At 44.5% G+C, this 15,928-nt stretch overlaps 1 protein-coding gene across 5 annotated transcripts in view; it reads right to left on the reverse strand.

Annotated features, from left to right (window-relative positions):
• Positions 1–15,928, reverse strand: part of St3gal6 (ST3 beta-galactoside alpha-2,3-sialyltransferase 6) — a 61,825-nt gene that overhangs the window by 9,817 nt on the left and 36,080 nt on the right. For all 5 annotated transcript variants that reach the window (XM_036204165.1, XM_036204164.1, XM_036204167.1 and 2 more), the window contains 3 exons: positions 10,578–10,652; positions 7,892–7,995; positions 7,061–7,124 (listed from right to left, as the gene is read on the reverse strand). In XM_036204165.1, the coding sequence (XP_036060058.1) occupies positions 7,061–7,124; positions 7,892–7,995; positions 10,578–10,652 (243 nt within the window). The remainder of the gene's footprint in view (positions 1–7,060; positions 7,125–7,891; positions 7,996–10,577; positions 10,653–15,928) is intronic.

The following is a 15,928-nucleotide window of genomic DNA, read 5'->3' on the forward strand; positions in this document are numbered from 1 at the left end:
CTGTCTCTCTTTTATGAACAAGTGTGACATCAATATGAACTGCAGGAAAGGAAGCCCAGCTCATCAAAGCTCCCTGCTCCTCACTGCTGGAGGGAGGATACCACTGGATAGTCAAACCTTCCTTCGGAGTATTATAGCTATTCTCCTCAGAAGATCTATCCCATAAATGCAGCAATTCCCACTCCAGAAACTCAGGGGTCAGTTCTTTACCAGGCTGACCCTGCTGAAGCTGGCTCCACCCCCATTTCTTACCCCCCCCACACACACACACACACTGGAAGTCCTGAACAAGCCTGGGCACCGAGAGTGGGTGACTCAGAACAGACAGGTTAGAAACCACAGCGGTTTCCATGAGACAGCCTGAATGGAGATCAGAGAGGTGTGTCACTAATTATCGGTCTAACCCCTCAGCCTCCACTGAAGACTGAAAGTCACTTTCAATTCTTCTACCCAGGGAAGAACTGCTTTCCCCTAGGACCAGGGAGTAACCTCAGCTTTTATCCTGGCCTGGAGCCCCTATCTGATATCAGACTACAGGCTTGACCATACCAATTACACAAAGACAAGGGGCTGGTGGGAGTAAAGGCTACCAGCATGTCCCCCGGGACCTTTCCTGGGGTTTCAACCAAGGATTCCTGGCTCATACGCTCTAGCTCTCAAGTTGATTCCTGAAAGAGGGTAACTTGGCTCAGTCCCAAACTTGGCTAGTGCCATCATGCTGACAAGCTGGATCGTAATATTCCTTGAGGGTACCTCCTTCTCAGACTAGGTTGTATGTGGCATCATGACCTAAGGATTAAAGACCGCCACCATGTGTCATGCCATGTCACTGATTCCCCCTGTCAAAGTGCGAGTCCTGGACCTCCCACAGACCTTCCTGTCAGCCACGAGAGCAGAGGACACAGGGTTCAGGCAGATCTCTTCCCCGGAGTCCTCTACAAAAGCTCTCCACAAAGTGTTGTTTCTGCTCCTCACACTTCAGTGTCAAACGCTTGCAGGAATTTCATTTCTATTGTCCTCTTTGTAGGCTTTCCCGGGGACAGGGGAAGAAAGGGACTTTACTAGAGGAAAACCCTGTCACTGAGATCCCATATTTCTTCAGAGGAAAGGATAGCCACACAGACCCGCATACTATTCTGAAGCATACATTGGCTACAGGGTACTGGGGGCAGCCCTAGCGTGGCTGTGTTCCAGGAGCATCAGATCCACAACGGCACTGCAGTTCTGGCAGGTACAGAATGGTACAAACTGTCTGAATCTCTCGTCTCAGAATTCACTTCTCCCAAACGGATTCCCATGTTCTATGAAGGAACCGATGCTTTCCACTTTTCATGATGCACTTGACCTTATACTCTGGCTGCCCTGACACCTTAGATAGGAGAAATGATTCCGAGAATCCTCTGGTGACTGAAACTTCATCATGTTTACTTTTTGTTTGTTTTCCAGGCAGGGTTACTCTGTGTAGCTTTGGCTGTCCTGGAACTCACTTTGTCTACCGGGATGGCCTCAAATACATAGAAATCTGCCTGCCTCTACCTCCTGAGTATGCTGGGATTAAATGGCTGGGCTACCACCACCCCAGCTCATCATGTTTACTTAACACCATCTTCATATACAAATAGCTGCAGTGAATTCTGCGTTCCTAGAAGAAAAAAATTTCTTGCCTATCATTCGAACTGAACCACTTCCTCATCTATAGGTATCTTCAAAATCAGTTTGGTTCTCATTAAGTGTGTGGAGGTTATTTTCCTAACGTGTCTGGAGAAGCAGGTTTCTGTTACTCTACCCTGGAAAAAAAGTAAGGTAATACACAGACACACCCCCCCCCCAAGACTATTTGATTTAGTCTTATTCACTAAATCAAATAACTGCAGAGTGTCTGAACTTGTTAAAAACAAAACAAAACAAAACAAAACCTGAACAGTTGTTGAGGAAGTAGGGCTAAGATTCACTTCCCCCAGATGAAAGGGAAAACCAAGAGTCACTACTGTGCAGGGCCACAACCCCTGGCAGAGTCACTACCCTACACACTACACAGAAAGTAAACTGCAGTTACTATTACAAACCACCCATGATATGTCTTCTTTACTGAGTGCTTTTAGACTGGTAACATGCAATACATTAAAACACATCGCAGGCCGGGCGGTGGTGGCGCACGCCTTTAATTCCCAGCACTTGGGAGGCAGAGATAGGTATTTCTCTGTGAGTTCGAGGCCAGCCTGGTCTACAAAGCGAGTTCCAGGAAAGGCACAAAGCTACACAGAGAAACCCTGTCTCAAAAACAAAACAAAACAAAATACAAAAACAAAAAACAAACAACACATCGCTCTATCTTCAGTGTGAGAATTTATGGCAGATCCTACTGGCCATGTTCTCAATAACCCAGAAGCTTTTGTAAGCCTACAATGATGAGCTTGTTATCCCTGACACTGATTGGTCTAGTGGCAGCCACGTGACTCACCCCACATGACCAATCAGATAGTAGGGGAGTCTGTCAGCTGCTTTTGGAAAAGATTCTGCCTCTGGAAAGAGAATGGTGTAAGTAAAACATTATTTTTCACCTGCCCCCTCCTTTCAGCTTAGAGACACTAGATGACAGAAGGTTAGAGCTGAGGCAGCCATCTTGTCCCTAAAGAGAAAAGGGCCATAGGGAGCCACCTTGGATCCCTAACACCACTGAGCCACTATTCAGCTCCTCAGCCAGAGACACACCATAAAGATGCTGAGACTATACATAGTCTCAATTTAGGAAGCTTCATTCAGACAACTTTGGGTGTAAACTGGCACCCCCTGGGATTGCACACTTTATGCTCAGTGAAGAAGCCATAAGCTGGTACCCTATAGGAACCACAAACCTGCAGATCAGAGTGATAATGCATGTTCAGTCAGCATCTATATAGTCCTTGCCGCCAAACCCTAAAATAATGTGCAATTAGGGGTGGGAGCCAGGGTCTGTACTCATGCTCCCCTAGTGCCTCTAGGAACTTGGCTTGGCCATCTGACCTCTCTCATTTCAGTTTGTGTGAAGTACAGAGACCACAGGGGCCCTTTCCTCCAGCCCGGGGAGCCCCGGCTCTTGTATCTTTTCTCAGCATCTGTGCAGAGATGATAGAAAACAGGTAGTGGTTGCCCCATGCCTTTCCCACAGATGACCCATCTGTTGATCACAGCTTCCTCTGCCCTCAGCTCCCCCCCCCCACCCTCCCCAGGCTCCGAGGTAAACAATCCTTAGCTCAGCAGGATGCAGACCTTCACAGTGCACACAGTGTCCTATTCTTGTCAACTTTATAGCTCCTGTTCTTTTCAACTCTCCTCCCAGGCTCCTGCTCTGCCTCTCCTCGGTAACCAATCCAACCCAGTTCTGTTGAGAGGACCTAATGGGTTCTACTTCAGCGAGCATCTAGGCAGCTTTTACAGCCCATCACCCATTTAGCTGCCAACCGACTCAACACAGGTGTTTCCCTTAGTAAGCTATTTATATGTAGTTACTGTATAACTACCTAGGCTGCAGGACTAAAGTATCTGGTGGGTGGGGGCGGGGAGCTAGTGGGTGCATTTTAAGTGGGAGCTGCAGTTCTGCATTCCAAGGCTTCCATGGCTCCTGACTGGGGAAAGATTTCAGTATCCCTGGGGCCAGGACCAGGCTAGGGCAAGGGAGCAACATGAACAGCAAGGAAGTCATAAACTTAGCACATGGGCTTGTTTTAAGGGTTTCTTGCAATTTCCTTGTCAGGTCCATCTTGAGTGAAGCTCACTGGGCGTGGAAGTGATGCTCGCTGGGCTTAAGTGAATAGAGAAAAACCTCTCTCTGCGAGAAAGCACAGGAGCAGCATGGGGAAGCGTGGATGCATATTTAACCCAGTTGACTTCAGAACCCTCCATGGCACAGAAACACCTGAGGACCAAGGAAATGGCAGAGAAAGCTTCTATCACCATGCTTCCTTCCACCCTCAAAGACAGGTCATACATTTTCTTAAATGACATTGTGTTTACTTAGTGTGAGAGAGCACACTCAGTTCTCTTCACTCTATGGGTGCTGGAGATTGAACTCACGATGTTGTTAGGCTCAGCAGCCATCATGCCAGCCCTGGGACTTGCTGTTTTTAAAAAGTGGGCACACAATGGCCTAGATAGACAGCAGGCAACATCTCCCATCACCTTTCTAGCCAGACATGGCCAGTGCCTGAGTTTACCCAGGGGATGTCATCAGCAGTTGCCAGCACATGTTTAATGATCTATTCTGAGGGAAGGAGAGAGAGCCTGAGAGGCCCAAGCTTGTGAGACCAGTTCCCATGATATAGATATTGGCTCCATGGCAGACGGCGAGCTTCCAGCTGAGGCTGCTGAATTTGGAGCTGGCAAGAGATGTAGCTCTCCCATGTTGGCACCCCTGGCTCTGGCTCATCACTAGGTACAATGAAGAAATTTGTATGGCTTCTTGAGAGCCATACATAAGAGCCATAATGAAGAAGGCAAGCATCATGGGATGGTACATGCCCTTCTCCCATTCCTCCTCTCTTCTGACAGGAATGAAGACATGATGGGTTGTATTACTGGAGAGTTTTGCTCCTTTTGGGGGGGACCACCACCCAGCTACCAAATAAATCACACATGGAGGCTTATTCTTAATTATGAATGCCCGGCCTTAGCTTGGCTTAGTTCCTTGCCAGCTTTCCTTAACTTATCCCGTCTACCTTTTGCCTCTGGGCTCTTCCCATTCTCTTACTTCTGTAACTCTTACTCTTATTCTGTGGCTTCCTGTGTGGCTGGGCCCCTGGAGTCCTCCTCTGGCTGCTAGATCTCTTTTCTCCCAGATTTCTCCTCCTATACATTCCCTGTGCCTGAAAGCCTGGCCTGCCCTTTCTCCTGCCTTGCTATTGCCCATTCAGCTCTTTATTAGACCATCGGGTATTTTACAGTAACACAGCTTCTTCACAGAGTTAAACAAATGCAACACAGCAAAAGTAACACACCATAAAGTAATAGTCCCCCAACAGGGTTGAACTCCAACTTTCACTTTGGACCCTAAGGAAGAAGCCATGTACTGAGGAACAGTAGTGTCCAACACAAAGAAGCCTTGGCCCTGGTGACCGCAGAATTACTGGGATATCCCTGCAGACTTCATGCATGTAAAAATCCATGAGCTAGACGAAAGTATCCGACTTGTAACTGATATTTCACATTTTCCCCTTCACAGGGGAATTGACCAAGTATCAGGTACTCTTGATGAAGTTATCTGAACCAAACTAATGTAGTCTTAACACATTTACACTTGAAACAGCAACAAAAATGCTATTTTTTTTTCTGGAAATGAGAAAGAGGGTGAAATGAAGGGAAAAGGTTCAAGGGGTGAATTAGCCACTCCTGATGGGAGTGGGAGCATTTGCAGCAATGAAGAGGAAACAGAGGGGACAGCCAGACCAAGTCATAAAGAGAGAATAGACACATGGCTGAAGAGCTCCCTTAGCCTGAGAATATCCTAGGAAAGCAGCTGAATCAAACAGGCTAGTAGCGACATCAAAAGGAGACAAGAATGACATTTCTACTCACAGACTCAAACCATGACAGTTTGCGTTCACAGAAACCCTGCCGGAAACCCTTACAGGGTCTGTTCCTGCTCCCTGCACAGACATCCAGGCACTGGAGCTGCAGCTGGTTCTGTTCTCATCCCAACTCTACCACCTCCCAGCTCAAACAAGCTGTCTGTCTATCCCACCTTACTTTCACCTTTTGGAAAATTAGAGGAAAAGTTGACCTACAGAATGTAAGCCAACCATCTTCACAAATCAAAACTCTACAAATGAAAGTTGTGTAAAACGTGAGAGGGGGGTGTGCAGGCGGGGTGTGTGCACACACTCTTGATATGTGCCGGGGAGTGGTGATACATGCCTTTAATTCCAGCGCTCAGGAGGCAGAGATGGGCAGATCTGTGAGTTGAGGTCAGCCTGGTATATAGAGTAAGCTCCAGGTCAGGCAGGGTTACACAGAGAAACCTCATCTCCAAAAACCAAAACTAAACAACAACAACAAAAGCCACCCAATCTCTTGATAATGCAATCAAAGTTGAAACTGATCAGCAGGTAGCATAGTTTTGAATTACAAATTATAACAAATGGCAATAAATCAACATGCCATACATATTCCACATTTCAATAACCTGTGTCTTCCACAGACCTGACAGATCTCAATAAAATATAACACATCCATCCATCTCTGTGCTATAAATTCTATCTCCACATTCACCTCTCTGTCCACCACACCTTCTACATTCCTCATGGAGCACCACTATACTTTTGGACAAGAAGGAATTCTACCATTTTCCTTCTTAAGTATAGGTTTGATCTCCACAGACCATCTCCATTCTTATACTGCCCCCTAATCCAAATTCTAAATTGTATCTTCAAACTTCTTGATACAAGTCCACCTTTGTAAAAGTAAGCCTACCTACCGAGATGTCCAACTTTGGCCATGAGGTTCCTATGGATTATCTTGGGAAGAAAATTTTCTACACAATAAACTACATTTATAGATAGAAAACATATATCTAAGTCAGCTGTCTGCTTTCTTTAAATGTAATTCTCAATGAAATGTTTCCAAAGTCTGACAGTCAACATTTTAAACAAGAAAAAAAGAAAAGGCTATCAGGAACCCTTGGGATATGCACAGAAGGTGTGGGAACCATCATGGATGGAGGCTTTGTACTGGTTAGCAGTGCAAGGGAATTCTTCCTTTAGTATAAACAAATTAGAGCTGGTGAACATGAGTTAAAAATACCATGGGTGGGAACTCCTGTTGCTCATCATTAAAACACTCTGAAAACTGAGCCAGCCAGTGCTACGACTCCTATATTAATTTCAGAGTCTGTTTTCTTTCCATTGGAATAAGATCAGAAGTAACTACTAGAGTTTTAGTAACACACACACACACACACACACACACACACACACACACACACACACTCTAGAATGGTCCGGATTATATGCACTTTGCATTTCTTGAGGCAAATACTTTGAGATTCTTTAAATAAAGCTGAAAGTCAGCGAGATGGAAATAAACTCACTTGTCAGACTCATCAAAGACATCACAACTCTTCAGTTTTGAAAGGGCAAATCGAAAATAATCCCCTGGAAAACAAATCAGGTATTATTATGAATAGACAGATAATCATACCTTCTTAAGAGTCACTGAGTCACCCAGTTCTCTGACTCCTAAATTCTTTCTAAGCACTATGGCAACACTGGAGATGACAAGTGAAAAATTGACAACTTACCTACAGTTTGCTCACAATACTCAAAAAGCATACTCAAAAGAGTAAATGTTTTGCAGTTATCTCCCAAGAGTGATGATCAATATAAAAACATCACAAATAGTAATAAAAATCAGCAGTATCAGATGATTCTGAACCATAAAATAGAACTCAGTGAATTTAAACCAATTAGTCAAAATCTCTCTCTCTCTCTCTCTCTCTCTTTCTCTCTCTCTCTCTCTCTCTCTCACACACACACACACACACACACACACACACACACACACACACACACACACGGTGAAATGAAGGGCCAGGGAAGAAGTTACCCTTCAAGGTTATCCTGCTAATTCCAAGCTTGAATAAAGTTAGGCATGTGAGCCCCACTAAGTCCCACTATGACAGACATTTTCCCCAGCACCACCACCACTAGCACAAAACAACAAAACAAAACAAAACAAAAAACCCTACCACTTTTGACTCTACACTCCCCCGTAAAGAGTATTTAGTTTAAAACTTTGATTTTTTTTTTTTTTGATCCTGTCCCCAATTCATATCTCCTGGGAACCCTTAGGGAACAAAAACATGTGGCTCTCAACAAATATCACACAAATGAACAGGCAGGATAAGAACACCATGACTGACCTGATGCCTTTATCCCATAGGGCAGAACAAAGTTATTGGTACCGTACTCGGAAGCAATCTTTGCAAAATCAGATGCACACAGAAATGGATAAAACTGAGGAAACCTGGAAGGAAATAACAAAGCATGACTTGTCAAATGTCTGCTGTGTTTTGAGACATCTACGATCTCAACGGAAACTTATGGCAGGGGATGGCTCAGGTGGTACAAGTTTTTTGTTTTTTTTTCTTTTTTTAGTTTTTCGAGACAGGGTTTCTCTGTGTTGTTTTGGTGCCTGTCCTGGATCTCGTTCTGTAGAGCAGGATGGCTCTGCCGGAGTGCTGGGATTAAAGGTGTTGCGCCACCACCGCCCGGCTCACATATTTTTTAAATAATTTAAGACAATACTTAAATGTTAGATAGAGCTATGCAATTTTCTGGTTCAGGCACCAAAATAATGTTACAGTATAAGCAAAATCAGACTCTAATTGACAAAGTGATGGCCAGGAAGCCATGTTGGTATTGATGCTAAGCTCTTCCAAAATTTAAAAGCGTCATTATGCATAAACTGTACCAACGGCAAAAACAAAGGTATTCTGAAAGTTAAATGTAGCTAGAGAATTCAACTCTGCCCCAATGTCATGAAATTAAGCTTTACTCAAGAACAAAAACTGTGGACATCTGTCTGCTTGTGACATGCTCTGACTTCAAGATGTGCATGTGACTCCCACACCTCTTCTTGGAATGTCTGATAAAGACAGGAAAGAACCACTGTGGTATCCAGCAGAGAACACAAATGTCAGTCAACACCTATTTAAGAAGTACATGAATGAATTTTAACTCCAAATCAATTTTTAAAGGGCCATTATAAAGCAGGGAAAGTGCTTATGTGTGTCATTAAAGAGAGGGAAACAGTCTCAAAGCAATGAGATGTTTTCTCCCACCAGAAAGACTGGAAGTTATGGGGCAGGACCTGCCGAGCTTTACAGCAGGCCCCGCACAGACACTGTCTTACGCCATCAGCTCTGTGCTAATATTTAAAAGTGCAGGCGGAAACCGGAGTGAGGCCAGGATTTCCCAATGCCGCATGACAAATGGCAACAGCAATGGCGTGAGAGTGGCATGCCTTCCATTTTATCCTGGTCCTGAGAGCTGCATTACCAATTGACGTTAAAGGAAACAGGTAAGAGGCTAGCATTCCCTGACCAAATAGAGGTCCTAGCTCCGGCACTGGTAATGACAGCAGCCTTAAGGGCCAGCCACCCTGCAAAAGTCGTTTCTACATCAGTGTTGATCCCCAAGTCCAGGACCTACACTGGAAAGGGGAAAGTACCAGGACACTAGTTCAAGCTTGGGGGAGACGACTCAAGATCCTCCCTGTCGTCTTGGAGAAACCAGGCCTGGGAATGACACTCTAGTCAGAGCTGGCTCTCTTCTTCAGAGCTGGTCAGGGTGATTGACAGTAATGGTGACTAGTAGCTAGCATACGTTTCTAGTCAAACCTCTAATCATTGCTGACGTTTACTTTCCAAATGAAATAATTATTTGGCGTAATATCTCAGACATATTAAGAGCCTCGGTAAGTATTATTTTTACCTGTTATGATAGTCACGTTAAAATGCATTTTATCACAATGCAGCTCTGCAATTGTTACTCCTACAAAAGCCTGCTATATGGTAAGTATGGGCAGTTGAAGCCCCTGCTTGTGGAGGGAGCCACGGGCCCACAGATGACAAATTTGTGATCTGCATAGAGGTCTGGTTCCGAGGGCAGGAGTCCTCCACACAACCCGGGTTCATGAGCAGAACTTTATGCTGCCTGGCTTTCATCCACTTCTGACAAAATGGCATACTCAAGGGAGCATCCTTGGGGAGTACTGTACAAATAACATGCCCACACGTCCCTTTAACTGCAGTCTTACATGCTCACTTAGCAGTCTTGAACAAACACTATGATCTTGGGGGAGGGGTCCCAACAACGTGCTCTACAGTTAAACATGCCTAACCCAGTTGGTCGCTGCTTTTCTCATCTACCAATGTGGCAGTGCACTGGGAAAAGAAATGTTTGTAGATGGAAGAGTAAACAGTGTTCACTCACTATTCACATCATATGTAGATCAATCATTCGCATTCTACATGTGAAAGGGAGGGGAAATTTTTAATTAAAAAAAAAAAAAATTCTACGCTGTGCGGTGGTGGCGCACGCCTTTAGTCCCAGCACTCGGGAGGCAGAGCCAGGCAGATCTCTCTGAGTTCGAGGCCAGCCTGGGCTACAGAGTGAGATCCAGGAAAGGTGCAAAGCTACACAGGGAAACCCTGTCTCGAAAAAACAAAAAAACAAAAAACAAAAAACAAAAACAAAACAAAACTACATCTGCTCCGATCAGTTGCTGGATGAAGCCTGGGGGGGGGGGAGGGGGGGAAGCTAAGGCACAGCTCGGTTTTTTCCTAATCAAATCCAAATAGGCCTCCCTCTCCAGTCTCACCAGAGTTAAGCAAAGACCTGCTCCAATACCTTTCCTTAAACTACTCAGAGCTCTGGCTAGATGGACAGCTGCAGGTTATTCAAGCTCCTTACACACATCCTTACACATGCAGGGTCTACCAAGTACCAAGGTTTGCCCGAAAAGGGCCAACAGTGTAAAAAAAAAAGGACCACAAACACAGTCTGCAAATGTTGCGTGGCTGCCACTCTTCGGTCTATTTTTACCTCAGTAGAGATGCGAAAGCCGGCTCTTTTGAACAAGGCTTGATATTTTTCCTCTTCATTTCCACAAGTGGTACCCTAGGAGAAAGAAACAGTGGACGTGAGGAGCCAGAACCAGGAATCCTGCCCAAAGAGGAACGTGTACAGAACACCAGGAACCCACTGGGCTCCACTGCTGACCGGTCTTGGAGGCAGAGGACAAAGACAGACAGACAGACACACACACACACACACACACACACAAACACAAGCATGCAAGCACGCACGCACAGCCCCAACATTTGAAAAGGCCATGGCCACCTAAGGAACTGGGGGGAACAGGGATTCCCAGGGACCTCTGGAAAGGGTTTCCACACTGTGGAAGCCAAAATCACGCTACAGTTTTAGAAGTCCTCAAAGGCCTTCGAAGCCATACGGACCGAGTGCACATGGCTTTCATCCCCAAGTCCTACGTGGGAACGCATAGTTGACAGCGTGTCGTGTAAACATCCGACTGAGCAGCCTGAGCAGACCGCTGCCTTGGGGGTGTCACAAGACACACCCCTGACAGCTGTCTCTCACTGTCCTCGGTTCTTGGCTCAGGTGGTTCCTAAACGGAGGGTCTTGTGAAACACAACAAGAAAAGAAATAGGGAGGTGGAGGGAGGGGAGAGTGGTGGGAGGAAACGGCCAGAGGAGGAACATGGCTTCACTTCACTCATTGATGATCGATTATATGAAGGACCAATGCTTTAAAAATTAAGTGACTGGGCTGGAGAGGTGGCTCAGAGGTTACGAGCACCAACTGCTCTTCCAGAGGTCCTGAGTTCAAGTCCCAGCAACAACCACATGGTGACTCACAACCATCTGTAATGAGATCTGGCACCCTCTTCTGTATACATAATAAATAAATCTTTTTTAAAAAATTAAGTGACTGAATGAGAAAAAAGAAAAAGAGTAAAAACTTAAATCAGTGTTTTTCCACTATCAATCGGTCTCAAACTGAATAGACTGGACCTTTTGAGGACAGATAATTCTTTTTTCTGTTTTTTGTTATTGTTGTTGTTTTGAGACAGTTTCTCTATGTGGTCCTGCCTGTCCTGGAACTTGCTGTGTAGACCAGGCTGGCCTGGAACTCACAAAGATCTGCCTGCCTCTGCATCTGGGATTAAAGGTATATTGCTACTACACCCAGCTTAATTTTTTTTTAGATTTATTTTTACCATTTTATGAGTGTTTTGCCTGCATGTACATCTGTGCACCACATTCGTGCTTGGTGCCCAAGGAGCTGGTGAGCCTCCATGTGGATGCTGGAAGTGGAACCCAGGTCCTTTGCAACAGGAAGAAATCCTCTTAACCACTGAGCCAACTATCCAGCTCTAAATTTCACTTTTTAAGTGTAAAATCGCCGTACTTAGAACTAGTAAGCTATTGAACTAAGAGGATATAAAGATATAAATGAGATTTTTTGAGAATATTACAATGGCAAAGGCCACTTGGTTTATACATAAGGATGACACATATAGATATGGTGGACAAGCACTGCAAGGTATAAACACTGTGCAATATTCAAGGGGCAAGATGAACTTGACTACTTAGACCGAGAGAAGCAACCCACAGACTGAAAATAAACAGCTGTTTTAGAATATTACGAAGACAAACTTCAGGTTGTTATGAAGACAAAGAATCATCTTTTTTTTTTTTTTCATGTGTATATCACATATGTGTGGATGCGCCCACACGTGTGCATGTATGAGCGGAGGCCCACAGTTGACATTAAGAATCTTCCTTTGTTGCACAAATCCTAAATGGTCCTATAATAAAAACCTGGAGCAGGATATCAGGGTGAAAGCTGAAAGATCAGAGAGACAAGCCACAGCCACCACCTCTCACCTCACCAACTCCTCAGCCGAAAAAAGATCCTGCCTCCATGAACCCTAGATTGAATGCCTCTGAGTCCCCAACCAAAAGGGGCCTAATTCCTGTCTCCTCCTGCCCTATATTCCTTTCTCTGCCCAACCGCCATATCACTTCCTATCTCAACCTTCCTAGTGCACGTGTGCTTCCCAAATACTGGTAGCAAAGACAGGAGATCTCAAGTGCTGGGATTAAAGGTGTGTGCCAACCACCTTTTAGTCTGGATTAATCTCTTGTAGTCTCAGGTGGCCTTGAACTCACAGAGATCCAGACGGATCTCTGCCTCTGCCTTCCAACTGCTATTGGATTAAAGGTGTGTGCCACCATTGCCTGACCTCTATGGCTAATTCTGTGGCTGGCTCTGTCCTCTGATCTTCAAGCAAGCTTTATTAGAGTACAACAAAATATCCCCACATTCCTTGATCACGCTTACTCTTTTGAGGCAAAGTCGCTTACTTAAGCCCAGAGTTCATGAACATGGTAGTGTTGAGAGCAGCTTGCTCTGGGGAAATCTTTGTCTCTTTGCCTTGCAAAGCTGGGACAATAGGGGGGCTCCCCCACCCACCATGCATTCTGGGGATCCAAACTCTGGGCCTCATACTTGCATGGCAAGTGCCTTAGCTGCTGAGTCATCTCCTGTTGGTGGTGTTGTATTGCCTGTGGTTGTGTAGGCCAGAGAACCACTTTGGCTAGGGTTTCTCCTTAGGTGCCAATCTACCTTGCTGTCTTAGAGTCTCTCACTGAGAACTGAGATCTACAGATCAGGCTGGGCCCACTGGCCAGTGTGTACTACTACCACTCCTTGCTGTTTATATAGGAGCTAGGGATCAAACTCAGGTCTTTGTGCTTATATGGAAAATATTTACCAATCAAATCATCTCCCCTGCCCCTTTAACTGTCTCCCCAGTATAAGGAAGAGAGAAGTTCTGAATGAATGAAGTCCTGAATGTCCATGTCAAAGATCCCATAGCCTCAGGCTCAGAGAGGCACCAAAGCCTTTTTAGGGGACTGATTTTGAATGCTGATAGTGTATGCAGAAAATGTCCACCATAGCTTTCTCTCCTGGTGTGTATGGCCTGAAGACTCCTCCCCTACAAAAACGGCTCCTATCACATTATCTGAACCTGTCACTTTGATCCAGTTGTATACCATAAGCCCTACCTTCTTTTCCAGCTGTATAGAATAAGCCTTATCCTCTTTTCCAGCAGCATGGCATAACTTGGCCTCTCATTTCAACGGTCTATACTAAACACACCAAGTTTCCAGGGTGCTAGGCTTCTCCAGCAGGCAACCCAGACCATCTACCAATCCCAGATTTCTATCCATATGTCCATCTGTCTGTCTTGTCTTTATTCCCTCGCTGCCCCAGTCAGGTCTATCCCTAAAGGCTATGCAAGGACTTGGTACCCCAGCTCCCTTAAAGAGTTTTAAAGGAAGCAAGACCATGGTGCACACTCACATTATCTGTGACCTCCATGTACTGTCAATGAGTAATGTTAGCTTAGTTTGGACACTCTTCAAATTCTGGTGACAAAAGACGGCAGTGAATTCGAAATATTTTCATTATCTTCTTTATCATTTCCTCTGTGGTAAACAGGACGTTAAAATGGTAGATAATCTAATCTTATGAGATTTGGAATTAACTAAGAGACATGCCCTTGGGTGGGTCTTGAGGACATTTCTTTTTTTTTTTTTCTTTTAATGCTGTTTATTGAAGGAGAGAGGAGGTCTTAAATACAACCTTACAACACAATGGGAGAACCCCGGAGGGCAGAAGTTCGCTACCGATGTTATAAATCTTGCATCTAAGCTGTTAACGCCCAATGTGCAGGATACACAGACAAGAAGCTTCCCTTAAACATTCAGGAGGGTGGAGGAGGGCATTTCTAGTAGTAATTAATTAGGAAAAGACTCTACTCCAGAGCGGATGGCACCTTTTGGTAGGTAGCCCAGACAGAAAAAGTTCAGAGGAAAATACATGTAGCTTGCCTGCCTCTTTTGCTTATGAGTGTGTCTGTTTGATATAAACTCCAATTTCTTCTGTCTTCTGACAGTACCTGGGGGTCACAGATAATGTGAGTGTGCACCATAGTGAACTAAAACCAAGCAATTTGAAAGAATCCTCCGGGTCTTCATCACAAGATGGGAACTGCTGAAGCACAAGCCTTCTAAGCTGAACCACCACAGTGACCTGAGCCTCTCTCCAGGGTTCAGTCAGCCATTGTTGACTCTTCAGCCCCATCATGGAAGCCATTCTCATAAGCCCCCTTTTATAATATATTTACATTCTCTGAGTTCTATTCTTCTAGAGAACCCTGTCTACTACAAATAGTAGCATAGCAACCTTTTGGCTTTTTCTTCCTTTCTTTTATTATTAGAAGGTGGCAGATAGGAAGTTCAAGGCTCCTGTGGCATGATCTTCATTGAATGAGACTTCAAAGCTCTCAGGCCCAGAATTTAGGTCCAAAGGCTAATGCTGCAGGCCCAAACCACTGACTGGACTGGCATTAGGTTTTCTCCCAGTAGCATTTGGCCAACTTTCTTCCATGAAAACCACTACAATCATTCTTCAGTGATGAGATGGAAGAGCAGAAACAGAAACACGGGATTCTTATTCATCTAGCTAGAAACAACCTAACGTCTTCTGTTGAAAAGCTGACAAAACACTGCCTAAGATGGGAAGTTATGCTCTGGTCGATTTGGATTTAATTGTGCACTGACATCCATTTAGGATTTAAAGCTCACCAAAATTTCATTTGCAGCCAAAGGACTGAAATGGAAAGTGTGAAAAACACACTTAATGCATTTTCTATGCGGTAAAATTATGCCTTAAAGTTTTAGAAGTGTTTCACGTCAAAGCTATTTTGGAAGACATATTGTGTTTTTAAACAAAAGGAACTGACTGTGGTATGTGGCTGTTAGCAGTAGCAACCTAAAACTGGACTCATGTCCAAGAACCACTTCATTAATTTAAGAAAATGAGTTATTGTATAAATATACAATGTTATATCCTGAAAATAGTTTACTGGAGAGCCAACAAGAAATGGATTGAGGCTTCAAGGCTGAAAGCAGGACACATGTTGAATGACTCATAACCACCTGTAACTTAAGCTACAGGGGATCCAACGCCTTCTTTTGGCCTCTACAGGTATCCACACACACATGCAAATAATCACACAGAAATACACACACACACACACACACACACACACACACTTTAAAATAAAATAAATACCTTTTAAAGAAATAGGGCTATCCAACAGGATTTTTTCTTCAATTAAAAAATCTCTCTGTGTGTCTCTGTGTCTCCCTGTCTCTGTGTCTCTCTGTCAGTATGGTGACATCTCAGAAAATTGGGAATTAATCTACCTCAAGTTCCAATGATACCACTCTTGGGCATATTCCCAAGGGATGCTCAATCATACCACAGGGACACATGCTCAACTATGTTCATAGCAG

Source organism: Onychomys torridus, chromosome 12 (assembly GCF_903995425.1).
Source record: "Onychomys torridus chromosome 12, mOncTor1.1, whole genome shotgun sequence".
NCBI lineage: Eukaryota > Metazoa > Chordata > Mammalia > Rodentia > Cricetidae > Onychomys > Onychomys torridus.